The 25,303-nt window shown below is 37.3% G+C and overlaps 2 protein-coding genes across 3 annotated transcripts in view; one reads left to right on the top strand and one right to left on the bottom strand.

The window, feature by feature from the left end:
* The first annotated feature begins 12 nt into the window (after nucleotides 1-12).
* On the top strand, nucleotides 13-7,936 carry si:ch73-196l6.5 (riboflavin transporter 2). Of its 2 annotated transcripts, none has more exons than XM_052533541.1 (4): nucleotides 13-421; nucleotides 3,339-4,400; nucleotides 4,923-5,046; nucleotides 5,159-7,936. In XM_052533541.1, exons 2-4 carry the CDS (start codon nucleotides 3,382-3,384, stop codon nucleotides 5,366-5,368), a joined length of 1,353 nt encoding a protein of 450 aa, XP_052389501.1. In that variant the 5' UTR covers nucleotides 13-421; nucleotides 3,339-3,381; the 3' UTR covers nucleotides 5,369-7,936. The 2 variants fall into 2 exon arrangements, with proteins under 2 accessions (XP_052389501.1, XP_052389502.1); XM_052533542.1 differs by lacking the exon at nucleotides 13-421 and adding an exon at nucleotides 2,463-2,706.
* A 337-nt stretch (nucleotides 7,937-8,273) lies between these two features.
* LOC127935555 (nuclear factor of activated T-cells, cytoplasmic 1) overlaps nucleotides 8,274-25,303 on the bottom strand; it is a 39,770-nt gene continuing 22,740 nt past the window's right edge. The window contains exons 8-10 of the mRNA XM_052533540.1: nucleotides 22,540-22,672; nucleotides 20,053-20,691; nucleotides 8,274-10,142 (exon numbers count right to left, since the gene is read on the bottom strand). Coding sequence (XP_052389500.1) covers nucleotides 10,087-10,142; nucleotides 20,053-20,691; nucleotides 22,540-22,672 — 828 coding nt within the window. The 3' untranslated portion in view covers nucleotides 8,274-10,086. The remainder of the gene's footprint in view (nucleotides 10,143-20,052; nucleotides 20,692-22,539; nucleotides 22,673-25,303) is intronic.

Raw genomic sequence — 25,303 nt, 5'->3', positions numbered from 1 at the left:
TTTTTACTACATTCTTACATAACATAATGGCTATAGTTAAACTTTCACTGAAGCTGTGATTGGTCTGCTCAGCAAAGGAAAATTGTGTTACATTTCCTGCCAGAATGTACATAGGAAACAGCTCTCATTGCTTACTGATGATGTTTTTAATCACCAAATATAAATTTTAATATTGCATTTTTATGAATATTTATTTATGAATAAGTGCATGTGCAATGATTAGTGTAATTCTGAATTATATACCTGCATTGTAATAAATGATCTACAAATTACACATTACACATTAATTTCCCCCCTTGGTAAAACATCAATAGACAGGTGGCATGGTTGGCTAGAATAGACACACCCACTCATGCAGAGCATATAAGACATTTCTCTCATTGTACAGGACTTTGTCTCCATATGATCAGCCTCAGATCATGTGAGTATCTGTCAGTTGTCACTTATTTTTTTGTTTTACTTAAAAATAAAAAAATGCATTTGTCAAATGTTGCATGCTAGTCTTGTATGATCAGTATAATTGTTGCTTATGACAAAAATAATCGCAATCTAGTTTTGTTTAACCACACTTTATAAAAGAGCTGTTCATTATGATATAGGAGACAAATATATACGACAGACTAACTGTGCACGTCAATCCTAGGATGCAGAGATGATAATGATTCTAATATATGCCTATTCGACCGTTTATCGTTCAGTTTACTGGAACTAGGTTACCATATCCATTTACTCAGGCGAACAGACTTTATAATTTGCTGCTTTTGCACTACAATCATTATATCTGCAGTTTGTTTACTTCACTGGCTTGCACTCTATCTGCCATGTGCCTTGTGCTGCTTTACTTATCTTTTGTCTTTTACATTGTTTTTTATATTTTATCCATATTTTATGTTTTATTGTTAGTGTTATCTGTATGCTCCACGGGTCTGAGAGTAACGCAATTTCAATTCTATGTCTGTGCTGCACGTGTACAAAAACTGACAATAAAGCAGATTTGACTTGACTTGAATTTAACACTCAAACAACAGTGAGAATAAAAAAAAGAAAAACCTTTTAACAGGCTATATGACCTATAATTGGTCACCAAATAACTATGAGTAACAAAAACAACAGCAAATGAAACAGTGAAACAATAACAAGTAATCCTGCATAATCCTAGCCCCTTTACGTTCGTTTGATTTGTTCATTATGTGCCAGTCAGAATTCAGAAATTATTACTAGCCACATTTCCACTGTGGACGTAATATCTAAAAGGGCCAGCCCGGGGGTAAGCTTACAACTATGACCTCCGAGGCCACATTCAAACAGCATAAACTAGTATTTTTTCACATAGAAGAAGGACACAGATTGAATCGTGTCTGCACTGACTGGTTTATCACATGGTTCTTTTAAATCGCTCCATATAGCATTTAGCCAAATATAGTGCACATTTAGAAATATAATGATGCATTCTCAAATGTTCACACCTCATTTCTTTACAGAGGATGATTCTATATTACTATATTAATGTTCCACTAAATGATGTGATCATCTGATGAGATTTGAGCGCCGTCTACACACAGTGGGGAAGAAATATCATCAAAATTATTTTAAATAAAAATAGCAATTTTAATGACTTTCTGTTTTTATTACATAGCTTATAGAGCTATCACACAAACAAGAGTTCTGTCTTTTTCTCGCAAATGTAAAATAAACAACTGAGTAACTTTCCGACACAACATTCCGTTTTGCTTAATAAGAAAGAAAACAGAACAAACAGCAGAACAGCTGCATCTCAGTCAGATCAACAGTGTTTTGTTCTTCAGCCTTACACAGACCAGCAACTGATTCAATCAGGCTAGAAGCACATCGTTTACAAGGTTAAATGAATCAGCTTTTTAAACTAATCAGTTGATTTTACTCACTCATTAAGACTTCCACCTACTTGCAGTTGTAGTTTCATATTATATAAAGTAGCTCATGTCATTTTTGAATTCATTTATTTTTTTCTACATTAAAATGTTATATTTAAACGTAACATTTATGCACAATCCATCTATGAATTTTGATATAGTGATTTCATTTGATTGTTAATAGCCAGCGTGTCTTTTTATTCGATTGAGTTTATTGATTAAAGAAGAACCTGACATAAGAGGACACTCTTATTTAACTATAGCCTAGACATGTTGCATATTAATTGTATTATTTATGAACCTCAAAGCATATGTTTGTGTTACTCCATAATGATGTTCTATTAGAGGGCATTTATAGTGTAGGTATAGGACCCAAGCATAACCTCAAGCCCAGGGGCCCCCACCCCCTAAATCCTGCCCGGAATATGTTAAGTAAGTATAATTGATATCGACTGGGCTTGAAAATATTGGATCGAATGTAAGAGGTATCACCCATCCCTGGTCTGGGGGAACATTTGGAGGAGGGGCCAGGTGCACGCATGTGGCAGAGGAGGATTTAAGTTAATTTGAGTTCAGATCAGGGAGGAGAACGTTCTGAGCCCTCCACCTTTTCTTATTATTGGGGAAGTTAGTATGCCTCCTGATATCCGTTGTTTCAAACAAATGAAGGCCGTTGGCTGCTTTTGAACTGGATCTCAGTCTCCTGCCTATTTATTCTGGGAAGTTGCATGATGCTACAATATATATATTCTCCACATTGCTGTACTTCATTTTAACTTGGTTTTTGTTGTTGTTGCTGCTGCACTACATAAAGGTAAGATTTATGATCTTACTACATGGTTTATTTTTAACTTAAGTATACTTATATATATATATATATATATTGATCAGTTTAGGTTAACTGATAATAGCTACACATTGAAAGCTTAAATTTGAAAAACTCATTTGACTACAGTTTTCTTGCTATGACAGTGTTGCACCATTTGGTCCCATTTTCATGATCTCAGCTTGCTGTAAACTCCCTGCTAACTGCACTCTGATTTGTACTTTGATATTCTTTCTGCAAATAAGCACAATCTTCCTGACTTTGTTCCTTTAAATACATTGGCACAGCATCAAAGAATTAGTAAGAGAATGCTCAAGTTACAGAAGATGTTATTGAATAACTTTATATTAGCAGATGTTTCTTATCCAAAGTTGCACTGACTAAAGGGTCAATCCCCTGGAGAGCCCCTGGATTAAATGTAGTGCTAAGGGACATAATGCTGAGTTTTCTCTGACATTACAGCTGAATAAATAAACTTGCACCGAATTTGGAATTTAAAGTTAAAGTGTGTAATTTGTATATCATAGTGGCTCTAAGTAGAACTGCAATATTAATGTCTGTCACTGAATGAAATTCTCTTTATTACTAACTGTACTCATCGGGTTTTTTTTTTCCTGAAGACATTAAGGATACAAAGTCTGAGGGATCCTGAGCTAAATCACCATGGCCATGTCTATCCTCACCCATGTTTTGGCTGGCCTGTTTGGCATGGGCTCTTGGGTCACCATCTGTGGTCTGTGGGTGGAGCTGCCTCTAATCGTTCCTCAGGTACCTGAAGGCTGGTACCTTCCCTCCTACATCTCCATTATTGTCCAACTGGCCAACATCGGACCTCTGTTTGTCACAATAATGCATCGCTTCCGTCCAGGAGTGCTGAACGAAACCGCAGTTATCTATTTTATTGTTGGTTTTGGGATACTTGTAAGCCTTTTTCTGGCTTTCTTCTGGAGTGAGACGGTAGTGGTGCAAGGTGTGGAGCGCAGCGTTCCTCTCCTGATCCTCATCTTCTTCATCTCAATAGTGGACTGCACCTCTTCGGTGACCTTCCTTCCCTTCATGATGCAGCTCAAGGCGGAGTATCTCATGACTTACTATGTAGGAGAAGGCCTGAGTGGTCTTGTCCCAGCTTTAGTGGCGATGGTTCAAGGTGTAGGTGTTGTGGAATGCGTCAATGCATCTCAAATCCTCAAATCCAATGAAACACATCTTAACGGATCTGAAAGAGACACTAACTACCTTGTGGCTCACTACCAACCAGCTAACTTTTCAGTTGAAGCCTATTTTTTCTTTCTGATGGCTATGATGGTGGTTTGTTTGGTGGCGTTCATACTTTTGAACTACCATCCAGCTGTTGCACGTGAGCGTCCCAATAACATAAATGGAAATGGAGATCCCGTCTTGCGTTGGAAAAACAAGAAATCTGAACAGAAACCAATGATGCATCCTGGAAAGGCCATTCAGAAGCCCAGGAGCATGTTCGGGACAGGGACGCACACATGGATGGAAGTGATATACATCTACATTATCCTGGCATGGGTGACCGCTCTGACTAATACCGGTTTGCCGTCAGTGCAGTCGTACTCATGTTTACCATATGGAAACCAGGCCTATCACTGGTCAGCTACTATGGCGAATGTTGCCAATCCTATAGCTTGTTTCATCAGCATGTTTTATACTCAAAGGTGAGTAACATCATTAGCAATAGTGATTTTATGGACAATAACTGAATTCATAGTGAAATAAGTGAAAAATAACTTTGGGTTTTTTATAGCTACTTACCAGTCAAATAATTTATGTGGACATGAAATAGACAATATAGACAATAAAAAGATAGATAGATAGATAGATAGATAGATAGATAGATAGATAAAAGTGATAGTAAATACTTTTACTTAAACAAAAGTCATTTTATAATAAATTATGTTCTTTTGAACGTAGTGTTCAATGAATCCTGGCCAACTGAGCACCAAATTAGCATTTTAAAAGGACCATGTGAGACGGAAAATTCTGCTGAATATTCAGCTTTGCCATCGCAAAAATTAATTACCTTAAAACAATGTAAAACATTTATATATTTTAACTAAATGAGCACATTTTGCAATTAAACTTTGATGTTGGCTTGAGAAAGCATAATCTGAAAGTTTAAAATGTTAAATTAAAACATTCTTAACTTACCACTCAACACTTTGTTGCATTCTGAACAGGTCTTTGGTGTTGATGGGAGTCCTCACTTCTATCGGCTCTTTTATTGGAGTTTACATTATGGGCATGGCTGTGTTGAGTCCGTGTCCACTGCTAGTCAATGAGACCTCTGGAGCCGTCATTATTGTGAGTACTCGAGACCAGTTTTTGTTAATTCCTAATGTAAGAAGCATGTTTTGCTTAATCTATGTTACAATTTATTTTTGTTTATTCACACTGAGTAATCCTGTGTTTTCAGGTGCTGGCGTGGTTCTCTTTTATCTTCATCCTATCTTACGTAAAGGTGATTGTTGCTGTCATCTTGCGAGATGAAGGCCACAGCGCTCTTGTGTGGTGTGGAGCTGTAGTGCAGTTGGGCTCAATGTTGGGGGCGGTGACTATGTTTCCTTTGGTCAATGTATATGACTTTTTCACCTCAGGTGACCCATGTAACACTAATTGTCTATGAGATATGGGTTCTGTAAATAATATTAAAATTAATTCTAATATTATTTCTATTAATTCTTAATCGTGGATCATATGTAAAATATTATTATTCAATATATTGTTTTATATGAATCATTCTGTATACTATGCAGATGTTTTACTACACATATTAACATAGTTTTTTTTTTAAAGTGTTTTATGCTTATTCCCTGATTTGGTATGATTCCCTGATATGCTGATCCCCCTTTTATTTGCTTTCTTGTCCATTTAATTGTTTTTAACATCCTTAACCATAACTCGTTCGTAGTATGTTCAATCCCAGAGTTGCCGGAATCGTCCACTAGGAGGCGGTAACGCTCTACAGTCAATTGAGATTGGTTCTTACACAGGAGAAGTTTTACTAGCTGACCTCAAACTACCATTTGGTTGGGGGATGGGGGGGGGGATGGGGTAGCAATGCATAAGTAACACATGCATTGGATTTTCTACTATGGGTAATAAGCAGGAAGGTTTCAGTCGTCCCCTTAACAATGGTCTAAAATGATCTAAAATGTTTATATTGAGTAATTCATCAGAAACATTTGCTTGAGTTACCTTTAGAACAATTGCTTAGTTGTTAGAAAAAAAATAGAAAAGACAACATCAAAAAAGAGAAAACACAAGATCACTTATTTAGTTTTCTTTCCTTAAAAAAATATTGTTAATTATTCTACATGATTATTTGAATGTATAAACAGCTTTAGTTTCTGGAAAAAAAACAAAAAAAAAACCTGGACACCAAGCTTATGTTTTTGTAATCATCTCACCAGAAGAAGACGAAGAAGAAACAGCCTTTGCAGGGTGGTCTTTGATATTGACTTTGAAAACGAGGGCCATAAAGTTAGAAAATGTAATTATGCTAGGACAATGAATTGGGTAGATAGGGTATTAAAGATCTGCAGTGTTATAGATTTATTTTATTTAAATTTCAAGAAGATTCATAGTCTTAAGTATCCTCTGCAACTGCTGATATTCTAATAAACGACTACAGATGAAAACAGTCTGGACAGAACATCCACCATCATGCTTTGATCCAGCCATCACATTATCAAGGGAGAGAGGATAATGGGAGGACGACAGTTATTTGCATTAGGATGTGGAGGGAGTTCAGACTCGCAGCTCTTCACTCCACGGGACAGTTTTCACACAATGATAACTGTGACCGTTAGCAAAGGCCATCTGACTTCTTGGCTCTCTAACAATCCTCACCCAGGCAGCCAACTAATAGAGTGGCTATTTCTGGGCACTGGCTTTGATGATCCACCCTACCCTGACTGTGCGTTGTCACCATGGCTGTGTGAACGGGGATTCAAACCCATGGAAAATATTCCTGTCTGCCTGGCAGGTGTCATAGGGTGCTTGGCTTAAAGCCTGGATACAACAGCTGCTTCTACTTTGATCCATTAGTTACTACTCTGGAAGTTCAGCTCTCCTGTGCACATGGGGAAGAGATCTTAAGCATTTTTTCATGATTCTGTTTCAGACGATACTGCCGCATTTTTAATGAGCCGTTGGTTCTAGGGTTGAAACTAGATCTGTGAAACGGAATTTTCAGTCAGGGTTTTATACTCTTTAAAAGTTTGGACAAAAGACTTGTCAAATAAATCATCTCCAGTTTTTATTCTCTATGATTTTTAGGACCAATAAGAAACATCTTGAAGTATTTTGTCATTTGATTTTGGTATAGAATTTAACATCAGTTAGCAGTCTGGTGTCACAATTAAAATGTAGGACTAGTTTTCACACTTTTAGCTCCAGTGAATATTTCTCTTAGTGGGCTTATTTTTGAAATTCAGTTTTATGTGTCCACGTTTTTTTGCAACATGAAAGTAAGCTATTTTCTGTGAATGTGCAAGACTTCAGATTCATTAATATCCATGCACTATATGTTCATAACAAGAACAACAAAGTGCAGTCCGCGGTAATGCAACTATTTGCACTAAAAACAAGTGTGTTCATGACTACTTGAATAATTAAAATAATATGATGACAAAAAACAGTTTGCAATATCAAGCATGATAAAAGGCCTTTTTTGAACTGCTAAAATAACCAGAAGTAAATGACACTGGAAGCCTCGCACATTGAAGTTACTAATAGCTGCATGCAACCAATCAAAATGAAAATGGAAGGTGGGTAGACACATACCTTAACGCAGGGATGTCTAATCAAGTTACCGGAAGGCCATTATCCTACAAAGTTCAGCTCCAAATCTAAACAAACACACCTGAAGCAGCCATCAAGCTCCTCAGAATTACTAAAAGCTTCTAGATATGTGCCTGCAGGAGACCGGCCCTCGAGGACAGTTTAAATTATGAATCATTGAAAACAGTCCATTGAATTATTAGAAAATAATGCATACCCAAAAATTGATGAAGTGAAGTTGTGTCCGTAACATCTCGGGTGTGAAGCATGTTGAATTAGCTGAGCCTGTGCGTCTCTACTAATAGCGATACTCTAAGTTTGTCTGCTTCAAGAACAGCTCTGTTATTACCTTGATAGTGAAAAAATGTTATGTAGCAGATAAACTATTTTACTGATAAAATCGTATGTATGTGCTTTCTGTACATAACAGAACATAATTTTGTGGCAAAAACATGGAAATAATTTGTTGTTTATCTTGTTGCTTACTACATTTATTTGCTGGGTCAGTGTCTTTGAGGGTTTTATTTCTTTTGCTGTTGTATGCTGCAAGGACCTAACTGAAATAACTGAAATCGTCTGGTGAAGTGATATGAACATGGTAATGCAGTCAATACCTGCCTTGAACTACTTTAGCTGTGCATTTCCATAAAAACTGAACATTTGTAAACCAGACAGATTCAAGCATTCAGCAGCGCCTTAGTTTAAATAGCAAAACACAATTTTGGGTTAAAAAAAAATTGTATACATTTAAAAACATGTTACACATTGACCAACTTAACATTTGAAAATCTTATGGGCACTCTTCAGTTAAAATCTTTCATTATATAGTTGGCTTATGTCCTAATGTATGTGGTTTTTATTTTGCTCAGTTGTTACCAAACAGCTTTAGTAAAAAAAAAAAAAAAAAAAAAAAAAATATGTATGCATATTTTTACACCACTCAACAACACACCTCTAAAAGAGCCAACAAAGCATGAATTTATTGTGCATATTTTGGTACTGAAATGTAAATGCACCATAGAAATGTGACTAGCATGGGTAAATTGAATTCATATACTTGCAAGTAGAACAATCTGTTGTTGTCACTGATATATATCATGTTAGGTCTGATTGTCAAGAACAAACAACAACAAAAAACAATGTTGTATTTCTGAGATCCCAGTACAGAAAAATACAAATTAAAGTGCATACATTATCTAACAACCTACAGACAGGATACAATGTACAGGCAGTAAAAACCCCTGTACAGAAATCTCAATATATGCTGAGAAACATGCATTACGTTTATAATTAGAGAGGACAAATACATATAAAAAGTATTCCTGCTTGATAAACACTTTAAGGCACAGTGCAGTAAACCATCAGGTCATAGAGGCAGTTATAGTGAAACATATATGCAGCTGTTCAGAGGCAGTCCGAGAGCGTAGCCTAATCTGAAACCATTATCTTGCCTTGAAAAATTGCTAGAATAATATTGGATGCTTGACAAATGCCAGTCCAGTTAAATTCTCTGGTCACAAAGTTGCTACTAAATGTGAAGGGAACAGAATTGCTATACTTCCCTTATGGCTTGTGTTTGATTAATTCCAGCTCACTCCAAATAAATAATTCTATTCTATTCCATTCTATTCTATTCATAAAAATTCCAGTTAACAAGTACATATTATACCTGATATTACAAAAGTTATAAACATTGGAATGGCTATTCAGACATAAGCACAGACATCTGCTGTCAAATGATGAACAAAATAACAGTTTGGCATAAGCTTAAGGCAAATCAATAAGGCTGTTCGGGCTTACAAACAGGTCAAGGCTTCAAAATGATGTTCGAACAAACATCTCCGCAATGGCAATCAGTCATCAATGTTTTCTTCTTCATGAGGAACAGGTACTTCATTTAACCGCACGTATTTGTGCTATTGGATGATGAAATGTAACAAAAAACACTAATAGACAAAAGTGAGCATTCAGACATGCATTCACATATGCATGCATCCAAAGCAAAAAAAAAAAAAGAAAAAAAGAAAAAAAAAAGGTTTAGGTTATTATTTAGAATTGTGCATGCGTCATATGCACGTCTGGTTTTTGCCTGCAAAGTTACTGATTTGTGACCAGACTTGAATGTTCTGATATGCAAATGTTCTTTTTAGAAATATACATGGTTGTGTATGGAGAAAGACGTCAAACTGCACTTACGGTAATAATTTAAAAAGCTACATCGAGTACAAGAGAGTAAATAGGAAAGCAAGAGGGAGACAACTTGGTCCATAACAGCACACGCTCCATCTCGCCAAGATGTACTGATAAATTCTGAAATGAAGTGCACTTGTGTTTTACTGTGCTTTTAGGCTGGTTTTCAGTCCCCCCTGTGGAAATAAAACAAGTAAGGTTTGGTGTGTTCTGACGGCCTCATATGAACTGGAGATCTGAGTGCATAAGTTTTGTTTGTTGAACTGGTGTTATCACAGTCAGGCCTTGCTGATTCGGATCTTCAGTCAGAAATTTGGTAGGCAGAAGAGTTGATGATTGTCATGGTCTTCTCAGAGGGACCTTCAGCTGCTATGCGTGGCTGTGCACCGAGATGCTGGAGAGATCGTTCCTGATGATTTCGTTAACTGTGAAAACAAGCGGAAATCATGTTACTTGTAGGCTACACCCAAAACAAACAATTCATCTGCAATACAAATCACAGGAAAATATTGCTAAATGCAGTTTTACAATGTGTTTAAACAGTTTTTATGCCCTGATAGCAGCATACTATATGTCATGAGGCATCTATTATATGTGGATGATTTATGTGAATATTTATGTGATATTTATGTGATCAATAGCACCTATTGAATTCACGTCAATTCCATCTCTTATACATTTTATTATCACCAAGGCTGCATTTATTTGATCAAAAATACAGTTAAAACAGTAATATTGTGAAATTATTTCCATTTTAATATATTTTAAAATACAATTGATTACGGTGATGGCAAACCTAAATCTTCAGCAGCCAATATTCCAGTATTCAGTGTCACATGATCCTTCAGAAATCATTATAATATGCTGGTTTGGTACTCAAGAAACATTTCTTATTATTATCTCATACATTTACATGATCAATTTTTTTTTCATTACGTTTCTTTCATGAATAGAAAGTTCAAAAGAACACCATTTAATCAAAATAGAAATCTTTTTGTAACATTATAAATGTCTTTACTGTCACTTTTAAAACATATTCATGCATCCTTGCTGAGTATGAATTTGTCAGTATGAAACTATTCTTACTTTTCTAGGCAAAGGGATTTAAATGTTTTAATTACTCCTATTATAATTTCTACATATATGGCACCCCTAAAAACAATAGTAAATATAACTAACATGAATAAAAGTAAATCAAATCCTCTGAGTGTCTTCCATGAGACTGAGAAGAAGAAAGATCAGAAGATCTCATGCCCTCTTATGGAGATCCCTGCAACTCCAGCTGTCTGTTATCTTCCTGCCCTCTATCTGTCATTGCTTTTTCCCACACACTAGGACCCTGGCTCCTTCTGTCAGCTGTGTTGTTTGGCCTGAGCATGGGAAGTGACTTAGCATGGCTTCAGGCTATACAAACAGCCTGGCACTCACTTGCTGTGTGATAGCAGGGGAAACCGGATGAGGCTGCCTCTTAAAGTTAGCATGTTAGCATATTAGCGGCAGATGTATTATCTTACTCTCAGGCCCATAGGGAGCATTGTATGACCAAGACACAGCACATTATCCTTCCCTAAATGTCTGTATTTCAGTTTTTATGCCTTTGGTGGTTTGTTGCAAAACATTTGAGCCTCTTAGCTCTGAGAAGAGTGATTCGCGTTCACGTTTCTTTGCTAACGGCTCTCAAACCTCTGAGGGACGCAGATAGGCAACCATATCTTTTGCTCTATCTGTTTCAAAACAGCACATTCCTCTTCCCTTACGATCGGCACAGACCGCTTTAGCTGGCCTTTGAATTCTTTAGCATGGACGTAAGCACCAGCAGGAAGCATTTGATAACTATTAGACAAGCTGTGTGTGTTTTTCTCATTTGTGGTGAGGGATATCATCCTCAAGGATTCAGCATCTTTCTAAAGGCATCAAAAGTTTTCAAGTCATAGTTTCCTTGGCCACAGATTTAATGGTAATCTTTACATAAATAACAAGTTCTGCATCTTTTATATCAGTGAAGAGCAGTGTTGGGCAAGTTACTTTTAAAAAGTAATTAGTTACAGTTACTAGTTACTTCTTCCAAAAAGTAACTAAATTAGTAACTCAGTTACAAATTTTTAAAGTAACTAGTTACTTAAGAAAGTAACTATTGCGTTACTTTCAAGTAAAATTAAATTTTAAATGCTCAAACGTGACCCCACCTCTACCCCTCTTTAAAGGTACTTAAAATACATGTGCATGTTCAATTATTTATGATAAATCTGAATATTATAATGAAATGGACACTTAATACAATACATTATTAACAGAAACATGAAACATTGTACACACATCTAAAAAAAAAAGTTGCTGTGGGACAAAGTGAGACTAGCCTCCAATCAAATGGCAAGTATGTAGATATTATGTTTATATAGTGGATCAATGCAAATAACACGATAGATTTTTGGGAACTTTTGATATTTCCTTTTATTGTTTCTTTAATTTCTTGAAGGAAAAAGTAATGTATATACTTCTATTTAGAGAAGGCTACTTTTGGATTATTTGGGCTCGTCGCCATACCTGTCTCTCGTTGACTGACTGGCTTGTGTTGTTCGTTGTGTGTCCTGTCCTGTCCGATGATGGGTCGTTCGCGAATGAGCGTTAGTGATGATGGATCGACTCGTTCGCGAATGAGCTTTTGATGAGTCGTTCGCGATTCGCGAATGAGCCGACTCTAAGAGCCGGCTTTTTTAGTTGAACTTCGGGAGCTGGCTCGCATATCTGAAGAGCCAACTCTATTTTTTCAAATTTAGCCTATAGAAATTAAATAATTATGTAATAAAAATTGAAATATTATAGTCAAAGTCATTTAAAGAGCCGTTTGTGAGCCAAAGAGCCGGCTCTTTTCAGTGAGCTGAGTCAAAAGAGCCGAATTCCCATCACTACTATGCGTGCTTTCGAAAACCCGCCCAACTCTACCTCTGATTGGCTTACAATGAAATTTTACTCTACCTCAGCCAATCGTCAGCATTTATGCGCTTGTCTCGTGCTCTGCCCACTAACCAAGCAAGAACAGTAAAAACAAGTATTTGCCTCTCGCTCAGAGATCTAGTTGGTCTGCATTTTTTGGCAGTAACGGTAACGGCGTTATTAAGATGAGAAGAGTAATCAATTAGATTACTCGTTACTGGAAAAAGTAATGCCGTTAGTAACGCCGTTATTTATAACGCCGTTATTCCCATCACTGGTGAAGAGCCAAAGAATTGGCATATTTAAGGTAATTTTGCGGTTTTTAGCACTGAAAGTCTTTTGTCAGTTACAAAATCTAACGGTGAACACATACTTTTTATTTTTAGGCCTAATTTCTGTGTTATGTGTAAAATAAGTGTTTTTAATTTATTTTTATTAACATTAATTTACACTTCATTTTCCATTCTTAAATTGAATTATTAATAACATATCAGCATTACCTTTCTCTATATTTAAATTTTGAATAGAAGATTCACTGTCATTAAAAATGTTGTGGTCTAAGATGTCTTAAAAAAAATTTATCTTATGCTTAATTGATTATGATTTATTTGATTAAAGATACAGTAAAAATACTGTGTAACATTATTAAAATGTTAAATTATTGTTTTCTGTTTTAATATGTCATTTATTTATGTGATGGCAAAGCTGATTTTTCAGCAGCCATTACTCCAGGCTTCAGTGTCGAATGATCCTTCAGAAATCGGATTCTCAAGAAATATTTCTTCTTATTAGCAATGTTGAAAACGGCTGAAACTGTGATACTTTTTTTTTTTTTTTTAAGATTCACTGATGAAATTCAAAAGATATTGGAAAACCCATTTCAGTTTGACCACTAGTTTGTACAAATGAAGAGACGCAAGTCCTTTTACGACCTCTAAAAATCATGCAAGCCTTAAAATCCTTACAATCTAAAGTTTGAGACACAAAGAGAGAGAGAGAGGGAGTTTAAGCAGACACGTGTGGGCTGAAGGCGGTGGATTTCCTCCCCTCAAGTGTTGCTCCCGGCCAACACCAGGAAGCCTGCTGAGGAATTCCCTGCAAATGAACCATGGCCTTCATGCTCCCACTGCAAAACTGCCTAAGGGACTGAGAAGTCGCCAGGAATGCTGACGTGCCCTCTAAACAATGAATCCAAATCTGTCTTTCATCTCCTCATGAGACGCAGCGCACCCAGCCTACCTGACCTCTGCCTGACACGGCCTCTTCCCAGGCTCCTGATTTCACTTTTTCTTCAAACTGATACAGGATCATTCTCCAAAAACTACAAGAACTATTACTCGGAAACACCTTACACCATCAACAACATACCTAAGAAAAATTGGGAACAGTCAGCTGACAAAACATCAAAAACTGCAATTAAATTAACCCCATATGCAAAATACCAGAACTCTAACCACTGATATGCTGAAATTGAAGCTGGAGGAATATTTTTCACAGCCTTATAAATATAAAAATCCATTAAGATTTCACATTCACTTGAGCACAATCCCTTATGATACGCTACTACTGCCAATGGTGTTCTGACTGAGTAGCACTAATACGTGAACAGGAAATGAATCAATAAGACTGGCTGATTTATGGGGAGAAAATCACTCATGGATGTGCCACACAAACACCACTCCATGCTGAAACAATTAGGAACCTTTGACAGTTGGGAGTAAATTACGCCAATACATCTTCTTGAAAAATTTGGTGAGCACTGACAACTGCCATGGGAGTTTGGACATTAAAACGCAGGTCTCTTGAATCACTAGGTTCCCATCTGTCAAAACAGAGGAGGTTGGGAAGAAATACCTGCACGACTGCACACACGCAATAAAATTTTATTCACATGATATATGGTGAGCTGGACGTTGGCGAAAGCATCTTTTCGAGTCTAAAAGACTACTGAATGAACTGCGGGGTCGGACACTTTGTTGTGGAAAAAGTTCTAAGAAAACAAAATGTAAAACTCAAAACACTACAAACAAAATAAAACTTTAATATAATGCACAATATAATTTTAAACACACCAAAAACTGCATCATCACTTTATCAACTAAATGCATCCATGCTAAATAAAAGTATTAATTACATAGAACTGACACTGAACCTTTGAATGGAATGTATCAGGTGAATAAGGCAGTCATTAGTTCATTTCTAAATGAATCAAATGAATCAGTGTTTTGGATGATTCAGCTGAACAAATGATTCATTGATTCTTTCTGTCTGAATGAGTGAATCTGAATGAGTGAATCCCTAACTAATGCAGACTGACAGTCTGTGTGGAACAAACACAGACAAGCGGAGTGATACAAATGGTGGGACACTATCAGTCGATCAGAACTTAGAATAGAAGTAAATCAGTGGATCTTCTAAAAGATAACAGGTCCTTCTGTGGTAATATTACTGGTAGTACAACTATGTGAGAGCTAGTTAACCATGACCTATTGTGTCATGGTCCAAACCACCCTTGCTGTGACGACGAAGCATCTACTAACACTTTCGACATTCACCACATGTTCAGATCACACCAGATTGAGAGCAACTCTACTATAACTCTTACTATGTTCACAGCTCCTTTGAGGTTTCACCTTACACTGACCTGATCATCCAAATATATTTGAACTGTGTTCCTCCTTGGCGTGAATAACAGGAAACACAAATTTCTTGTGAACCCAAGCTTCAGAGAGCACACCACAAAGAAAGCATACAAAAACAAATGTGAACATATCCAAAAGCAATCAAGACATTTCTGTTGAGTGGAGAGACTCTAGTAGGGACTCGGTTATTTTGAGCCAAGATGACAACTTACATTTGAAGAGGTTTTATTTTGTTCAGAGTGCTCATGGTAAATAAAGACGGCTTCGGTAGGTGTTGACACATGCACTAACATTTTGAAAAGACCAAGGAAACTTTGATTGTTTTCAAGTCTCTGTTGGCCAACAATTTTGGTTTGGGGTTTTGGCTAAGCATAGCAGCTAGTGACTCATGTACTGCAATGCTGCTTTTGTAGACTGTTGGCTTGAAAAGAAAACTGTTGGCAGTTGCCATAGGATACATCTCAATTTGCTGCCACATTTCGAATGAGGATTCTAATGAAAGGACTTCAACAAGTGATAAGTGACTGGATAGTGGATACACAATAATAAAGCTGAAATATGAGACACTGCTTCAGGATTCATATCGAACTAATACACATTTTTGACTTCAGCCTGGTGCTGTTTGAGGTGGCAAAAATAGTTGAGACTTACCCTTTATAACCTTATAAGCTAAGCATGACTCAAGAGGTATTTCAGCACGTGATAAATGATTCAGAGTAAAGATGATGCATGGGCAGAGTTTATAGAGTGTTCATGAATCAGTGCATTAGCCAGTTAGGTTTTATTAGTCCTCTGCTTGGAAAGAAATATGTGGATGTTAGATGCCATTTTCAATTCAATAACACATTAAAAATGCTAGACCATTAAGCACGGTACAAACAGTAGACTATTTTTAAAAACAGCATCTCCAACAATCGAGGATGGTGCTAGCAAAGCCAAGATCGTGCAGGTTCTATTCCCAGGGAAGGCATTTTTTTTTTTTTTTTTTACGAAATAAAGTTGAAATAGAATAAATCTAAATATTAGACGAAAAGCTTAAAACTAAATGAAAATTAGAAATGTTGAAATAAGTGTACTTTAAAGTACTAAAATTAGTAACTGGACATAAAAAAAGGAAAACCAAAACTTAACTAAAATCTTAACTGAAATAAAATAAATGAGTCCTAAATAATAATATATATATTATCTTTTGTGTGTGTGTGTGTGTGTGTGTGTGTGTGTGTGTGTGTGTATATATATATATATATATATATATATATATATATATAAACACAAAAGATAATAGCACATAACAGAATTATTAAAAATATAACTAAAAGTATATTTTGTATTAAAGCAAGAAAAAAGCTTATACATATAAAAAAAAGTATGTAAATAATGTTGAAATAACACTAAAACTGGTTAAATGTATACAGAATCAACTTGAAAGCAAACTAAATAACTTTGTATAGAAGCATGTGCTAAGTTCATGTCTAAACATTTAAAACCAAACAATTATATTCAGACCCGCTTAAGATAGCATGGCATGAGCCATCAGGAGTGGACTGGATGTTCAGAAAAGTTCAGAATTCATATTTTTCAGACTAAATTAATATATATGTTTACATATATATACTATTTATTTTGACAAATGCACCTCATGAACTTTGATATAAAGATCTCGTATCTCTGGAATTGCTGTTATGACTCCGACTGGGAAGTGAATATGTGGATGTGAGGTAATCCAAGAACCTGCTTCCTGCTGGACCAGGATAAGCGGCAGCTGGATCCGTGTGATAGAGCCCGGAGACCTGGCCCATGCTCTACCTTCAGGAAACAATGGGAGAACAAGGAACTACCAAACAATTATCCCACCAATGCTGTTAGCCTCATTAAGGGGTCCGCAAGCGCCAAAACTCCCAGAAGTCCTAACTGTTTTAATCAGCAGAAGACAAGAAAAACAGACCCCGGGTCAGGATCACAATCACACTGGGATTTTTCATCTACGCAATGACCAGCAACATAATTAACTCACAAGGGCATATCTTCCTCAAAAACTATGTTAGCTTGACCAAGTACCAGACCACAAGATGTTTTTGGCCTTTGCTACAATATTAACAAAATTACAATACTGTTAGTCATCGACTTGGGGGTGTCTACCAAAGTCTAGCCAATCTTGTCTCCTCAAACACTTATGTAAGCACCCACCAAATGAGATCGTTTAAAGGGATAGTAAGTTTTATTTTGGTCCATATATTTAACGTCAATTGGGTCCAATATTGTTTTGGGCCCCACTGACTTTCATTGAATTGGCAAAAACTGCTAAAAACCTTAAAATGTCTTGGAAAAACATGAGAAATACTTTAATATTTCATAAACAGGACTAAAGTTTACAGTGCTTTTTAGTTTTGAAAAAAAAAAACATTTCCAATATTTATAGTCATAAATGAACAGTCTATTGGCCAAACAACACAATTATTCTTAACTCACCACGTTGCATAAATATATTTCCCAAGTCGTCACTGTACTTGCTCAATGCTCTAAAAACATTCAAACTGCTCACCACTCCTACATGCATTTCTTAACAGCCCCACAGGCTAAATTGGAAAGTTTGTTGTGGTTTCTTATGGGGAACCCAGCTCTCGGGTCACGTGGTGTGGAGCGTTTCCCGTAGTGACCCCCTCCTTTACTGCAGGATCTACTGCTTTGGCTCGGGTCGAGCTGGATCGCTCTTCCTGGCAGAGCTCAAGCCACAGGCTTGTGTCGGCAGCGGCCAAGTCAGTGTGCTTTATTGCAGTGAGGCCCCTCAAAGCTTACGGCTGGTGAAGGCCAGGAGCCAGGCTCGCAGCCAGCTTTTGTAAGAGTTTCCATGAGTAAAAGGGTTTGTAACCCCTCCTCAAGAAGCAAAGGAAAACAACAGAAGGAGCATATCAGAGGAAACAGTGAGCAGTAAATGAAGACTGAAGGATTGGTTAAGCGGTTGGTTGTGAAGTTGAACGTACCTTCATCACACCCGACAGCTTATTCAAGTATATAAAAAGAAGTAAGAACATCTTCAATGATAATAAGACAGCTAAAGCATCAGAAAAACTCAATACTAGACAGACCGACAGCTGTGCATGATGGACGATGGTTTTGTGCCAGTAGAAAAGTGCCTCTGTTTCAAATCAAATTAATGAGAGTGGTTGACAAGCTCAGCGAATGCCACACCTGACAGAGTCCATTACAGCTACAATCTAGAAGAAATGCAATCCGACTGTATAATGACACGGGAAGCTGTGTTAGCGCTTGGTAAAATGCGATATATTTTGCCAGGGGAGAAATGACAGGTAATAATTTTGACAAGCGAACCCATAAAAAATCCCGCTCTCACTCCATGCATAACTACTTGTCCATGTTTCTGCTTAGTTTGAGTGGTATGGACTATATTTCAACTTCTCAAACGAATGAAGACTTAAGCCTCGTCTGGAGATTAAGGAAAGCACTATCCTTCTGTAATCTGCTATCAGACATCTTTAAACTCCAAGAAGAGATCTTAGATCACTAGCAGAATGATTCAAGATAATTCCCTCACTAAATTAGCATACAGTATAAGGGTTTTATGTACTCAAAAGTGCTCTTAGGGCTTAAGGAAGGAAGACGCTCAAAGGTTTAAGAAATGCTGATGGCCGATCATATGTTCAAAAGTGTTGAAAAGCTGCAGGTTGAATGGTGTCCAGACTATTTGTATATTCCCATGATGCAAACTTAATGACATTGCTGAAAAGGGACCTCCTGTTGGACTTGAAGCACCATGTGATGTTTTAGCAGATCTTTTCATTACCAATAATGTTTGGGCCTCTGCGAATACACTAGAGAGCCATTAGTCTCAGTATCAGTACACCCACAAACCAGCCAGAGAACGCCTGATGCATATTACAGGCAAAACTGGACAGTACTTTCTCAATTAGGCAAGTTCTAATCTGACTGGCTGACTTAATGTCCCAGAGTCAGGGCACAGGGTTTCAATCAGTAATCCTGGGGATAGAAGTTGTGTTTACAATGATAAAATATTCACTAGATTTGCCAAAGTTTGCCAGGCTAAATGAGTATGCAAAGAAGTTAGTTTTAAATATTATATATTCCACAGTTTTACTGTTTTCACTTAATTTTGATTGAATACATGCAGTTTAGGTGAGCGTAAGCGACTTCTTTTAAAAACATTTAAACAACTTGCCAACCGCAAACGTTTGAACGGTAGCATATATGTTCTCTATATTTGTTTGAATTGTCTGAAGAGGATAATCCTGTCCCGAATGAAAACTGACAAACTGTAATGGGTTGCATTATGTCATTCAAACATTCTCTTTTTGTCGGTGGTTCTGGGCCAGAATAAACTGCGATGTGGATCAGACTTTTTGCCATTTAGTCAAAGATCTGGCTACAACTACAAAACCATTATCTATACGCTTTTATGATTTAATCGTTAGATTAAATATTAAAATTCTTCCATCTGTTGAATGTTCCTTCCACAAAATTTAACACAAAAGTTGAAGGAAAACCGATGAAGTCATTCATTAACTTTCCAGTTAATGTAACTACATTCTCGATATATTAAACATCATGGAACAGTGCCGCTGTCGTTGTGGCGGTAAGGTTAGCACTACGCTGGATCTTAATTTTGTGAGGGAGCACTCAAGCAAAAAGATCAAGCAATTAGAAACATCTGTTGGGCATTACATCAGCAGACTACGATGCACACGGTCACTAAATTTCGCTGGAATATTGCGCTGTCACTTACCATCATCTAGGTAAATTTGATCCAGTTCCTGTGGTTCCTGCTTGATGTTGACAGCCAGCATGGTGGGGGTGTCTCCCTCCTCCTGTACGAGGGGGGAGGACCCACTCCTCACCGGTCCTTTGGTTATCTGAGCTGCTAATGCAGAGGCCTCGCTGGTAGCCTGTGATTGGGTAAGACTGTGGCTGGGAGTGAAGGGGAGTTCTGGTGCGGAGTTTGGGGTGGAAGGATGGGACCCTGGAGAGGATGCAGGGCTTCCTGTTGGGTAGAGGATGGACGGTGGGTAACGTCCAGGTGTGGGCTGGATGGTGGAGATGTGTGGGACCGTTGGAGACTGGGGGCCTATACTCGATCCCGCTGATAGGCACTTAGTGGAGAGGTGAGGTGGGGAAAGATCCTGTAGTTTGGGGCTGGTGCTGGGGGAGGACGAACAGGACAGGGAGGAGGGGTTTGCCGCCAGTCTCTGAGGGCTCGATGTGAATGAGCCTGTGACACAAGGCCTTAGTTCTGAGGGCATCATGGGGGTCAAAGCCGGGGGGCTGTAGTAGGGCTTCGAATGCAGCGCCAACCCGGTAGGATGGAGTGGCGCACAAACCTGAGGGAGGTCGTAGTCATCGTGCGGCTCTGTTTTAATGGCTGGAGCTGAGGAGGTGAAGGGGAAAAGAAAGGAAAGAGAAAGATCAGATGAAGAAAATGGGGGAAAGGAGAAAAACGAATAAACACACGTTCCGGGTTCATGTGACTTTATGCGAGCTAGCACGAGAGAGTGGGTTTGTGGCTAGGATACCCACAGCGAAACAAACATTCTCATCAATGAGACTATGTGTCTGAGGCTACGCGCTCCCGCCCAACTGAAAATATTTAAAGAAAGAGGGAAAAAAAGGATGAATCATCACCACAAGAGCCTTCCAGCTGCTTTCAAAAATAAAAGGCCTATTTTTTTTGGATCTGCCCCCAGTGCTATTACCATATAAGCATGCATTATGAAATATTTTACTAGTAGCTTCAAATCCATAGCTACATTTTTCTCTCAGTAGAAGATTCAGGTTGTCATTTTAAGATGTCATCTCAGGTTTAAAGGAGCTAAATTGCAACTGGGTAAGAATTGGATTGAGACTGGATTAAAACCAGATCATACATATTCAGTGTACTGAGTTCAAACTAGCAGTAAGGCTGGCCGTTTTTGACATGCACAGTAGCAAAAGAGACTGTAAAAAAATTATATTTCTGTGGCTTTTAGTTCATGCCTTTAGTTATGGTCTTATGTATGATATAATCTATTATATACAAAAGTAACTTTTAGCAGATATGACTACTTGTCTACAACTAAAAACTACCTCAATGTTGTTTCCTGATGTATCTGATTCTGGTGAACAGATGTTTAGATACTGGGGAGAATTCATCTGTTGTTGACAAACTCTTCATCCTCATGACATTACATTTTTCACCTCTTAACTTCTGGCTGCATTTCTCAACAGACTGTCAGCAGCAGTTTATTTTTCTTCAGCGATGAGACATCCCTCACACCAACATGCCTCCACAGAAGCCCTAATGTTTTATTTTGCATTCTGTCAACAATACAGAAAAAAGGGAACTCTCTTTGCCGCCCAGACAAGTTTAAAATAGAGTCTAGACACCCATTTTAAGCCCAGAAGGGGGAAATGAGGCTTCTAGCACATGACTATAGAGGCTGGCAGATATCTGTCACTCCACCTCATGTTCAACCTCAAAAGACGGATGATTCAGATTTTTAACACTTAACTTCCAGGTACATAAAAAAATAATAATAATAATAATAAAATAATTTGTATTATTATTTAAAATTAATTATTTAAATCATTAATTATGTATTCAGTCAAATTAATAATTAAATTATTAATGATTCAATAATTAATTATTATTAATAATACAACAATTATTATTATTTTAGGGGTCCTTGGCCACAACCTGAAGACTGACCTGAAAAGATAATGTTTAGCTAAATGTTTTCATTGTTCCACCCACATAATGATAAAATATGTCGTACAGATACACTGCATCATATTTATAGTGTTCAGTCTAAAAAAAGACAGTACTACAGTTGCAGTGCCCACACTTCAGGAGACAGGGTTGGGACAAGCTGGGTCTGACTCAAGCCTTTGAACCACCCACTGGTTATGCACACTGGGCCTGAGGGAATTAGCAGTGGTTAGGACTTTTCAGATGTCAAGTCATTTTTTTTTTTTTTTCACCTGGCAACCAGTCTGGATTTGAATAATAGCATTCACATACTGGACCCCACCCTGTCACTGCCCTTCCACTGCTCCCGGAGCAGGTATGGAAAAGAACAAATTTTATGTAAATGATTTTAACAACAGCAAAAAAAAAAAAAAAAACTAGCCACAATTCCATCCACTAAAAAGGCATTTGAATGTCTTCTGAATTCATTCAGTCACAGACTGGAAATAAAGGAGTGTGTATGAATTAAAGTAAAAGAAGGTGATGTATTACCGTTTGTAGGAAGGTACGTGAAACGCTGGTACTGGCTTCTCTTCCGTTTGCCATTGCACACATAGAAATTCACTTGAACTGGACTGGATATTCTTTGGCTCCGGTATGGTGGGACTTCCACAAGCAAAGCCACCTGAAATGCAAATTATGAAGTGAAATAGAATCGGTTGAGCTGCTGTCAAGTGACGTCACCTTTATTTATACAGCTTTAACAAAACGATAGTGTCATTATTAAGCGCAAGTCAGTTCAGTGTTTATTCAGTTCAGTTGAAGAACAAGTTCAATTCAGCAATAAGCAGCTCAACCGAAGTAGCTCTACAGAAGAAAATAGTGGCATTTTTAGTTCAATGTTGATTCAGTTCAGTTCAATAACTGTGAAAAGTTCATCAGTTATAAAAAAAACAAGTTCAATTCAGTGATAAGCAGCTCAACCGAAGACAGTAGTGCGTTATTCAGCTCAAGTGAGTTCAATGTTGACTCAGTTCATTTTAATAACAGTGTCCATGTTGTGCCATTTCTCAATTATGCACAAATTCAGTTCAGCACCTAGACGATATAGTGACATTATTCAGCTTAATTCAGATCAAGTTATCATTAAGTATCACTGCTGTCAAACTGATAAAATGACAGAATAAGTGTCTTTTGACGACCAGCTAATCAAGTCAGTTGCAAGAAACCCAAACTCCATCAGGTGACTGAAATGGGGGAAAAACCTTCATCGGGGTACCAGTTTTCCTCTGTCCAAATACATGTTGATGTGCTGGGCTGGTCAGGATGCTAAAACAAACAGAACAATGTTTTTCTATCACCACAGAGCCACTAGGTGAGTTACTTTTAGTAGTCCATAAGAGTTTAAAATTGAAAGTATTGGTTCATCTGACATTTTAATGAATAAAGAGTTTCAAAATAACAAAAGCCTTAATAACAATGTCTCCGTTATTCAACCTCAACAGCCAACAGCCACACACAAGCACAAGCAATTGTGGCTTTGTGAGCTCAGGGCAGAGGAGGTTCAGACAAACCAAGCTGCATGCACGGCCTTATTTTTGTGCTTCTCACTCTGAATGAGAGAATATCCGGGGACTTCTCCACTCTCTGTCTCCAGACAACACTGAACTTCTGACCGCTGAGCCATCTGCGATTATAACTACAGTATGAGAAAGGTGCTGCTAGTGTCAAACTGTCTATCTCCCTCAGCCTCTTTTCCTCCACCCTGAGATGAACCCTGTGTGGCTGAGAGGAGACTGATGGAGGTGCTGTACAGTAGCCAGAGAGGAAGTCATCAGTCTTCTTGCAGGTTTTAGAAGCATGTGCAGGTGAGCTCCCCGACTATTTATATTAGCACATCGCCTTAGCCGCAGAGCAATGCCAGACCAAGCACAATGTGTTAGAGAGAATTTCATCCATTAGTCTGATTCTCAGCTGTGCTCAGGACCCTTTGCCCACAGCAAAATCCAACAAAATTCAGATTTTCCCCAGGGGAAAAATACTTAAATGTGTTAAAATAGCAACAACACACCCATGTTCCTAAAAATCCAAAATGAACTGTCTTTCACAAGTCATTTTACTTTTATAAAATGACATATTTCTGAGTGAAACAGCATATTCAATGCAAATATTAAGGCGATTTAGGTAATTTGGCAGTCTCAACCTGGTTACACCCAAAAGAAGCTATTTTGGTTATACGCCTACAGATCTTATCTACTTCAATTGAGAAAGACTGAAATCCCCAAAACTGTGACATAGACAACATTTCCTGCTACAAAATAGTAATAAAATCTCAATATCATGTTTTATCATTATGTTAAATCTTTTAAGTTTTTATCTTTTGTCTCTATAGTAAATCATGATGGAATTTTTTTTAGGCCTGTTCAGTTAATACACATGTATTATTATTATTATTTTTTTTATTAATCAAGGATGCATTAAATTGATCAAAAGTGACAGTAAAGACATGACAATACATACCATTTTTGTTGTTGTTTTTTTTTTTTACTTTCTATTCATTAAATAATCCAGAAAAAAAATATCACTCTTTTCACAAAAGTCTTGACAGCACAACTGTTTTCAACATTGGTAATAATAGCAGCAAATCAGCATGTCAGAATGATTTCTGAAGGATCATTTGACACTGGAGACTGGAGTAATAGCTGCTGAAAATTCAGTTTTGCCAACACAGGAATAAATACAATTTTCAAATTTAATAAAACAGAAAACTGCTAATAAATTATTACAATTCTATATTACATATTACCATTTTACTGTATGTTTGATCACACTGAATACACAGTGCTATTTAGGAGATCAGAAACAAAAGAAAAAAACATTTAAAAAAAAAAATGATTAAGGCTCATTTTCTTTATACATTTTCTGGATCCACCAACTAAACAGTCCTCATTTGAAGACTATTCAGCAACAAATTTCAAACGCTGGTGTTTACATAAAAATTACTGTGACTTTAAAGAAGATCATGCTTTATCTTCTGGATTTGCAGATGAATGTGCAGATTGTGAAAAGACAAACAGATCCCTCCAAAACTTAAAAAAAGGCCACTGATACAATCCAGCTTACCGAACTAAAAGAGCCATGTGGTTTAGACTGAGTGAGAAAATGGTTCATATTAAATAAATATACATATACACACAGAGCAGGGCAGGGAAGGGCAGAAATCAAAGGCGTCCTTGTAAAAAAATGTCTAACACATTAATGCTCCATTCAAACAGATGGTCTCCATTCACTCTGAGCATTGAAACCAGGCGTGGAG

This window comes from Carassius gibelio, chromosome A19 (genome assembly GCF_023724105.1).
Source record: "Carassius gibelio isolate Cgi1373 ecotype wild population from Czech Republic chromosome A19, carGib1.2-hapl.c, whole genome shotgun sequence".
Lineage (NCBI taxonomy): Eukaryota > Metazoa > Chordata > Actinopteri > Cypriniformes > Cyprinidae > Carassius > Carassius gibelio.
The sequence above is the reverse complement of the archived record's forward strand: the minus strand, read 5'-3'. Positions and strand labels throughout refer to the sequence as shown.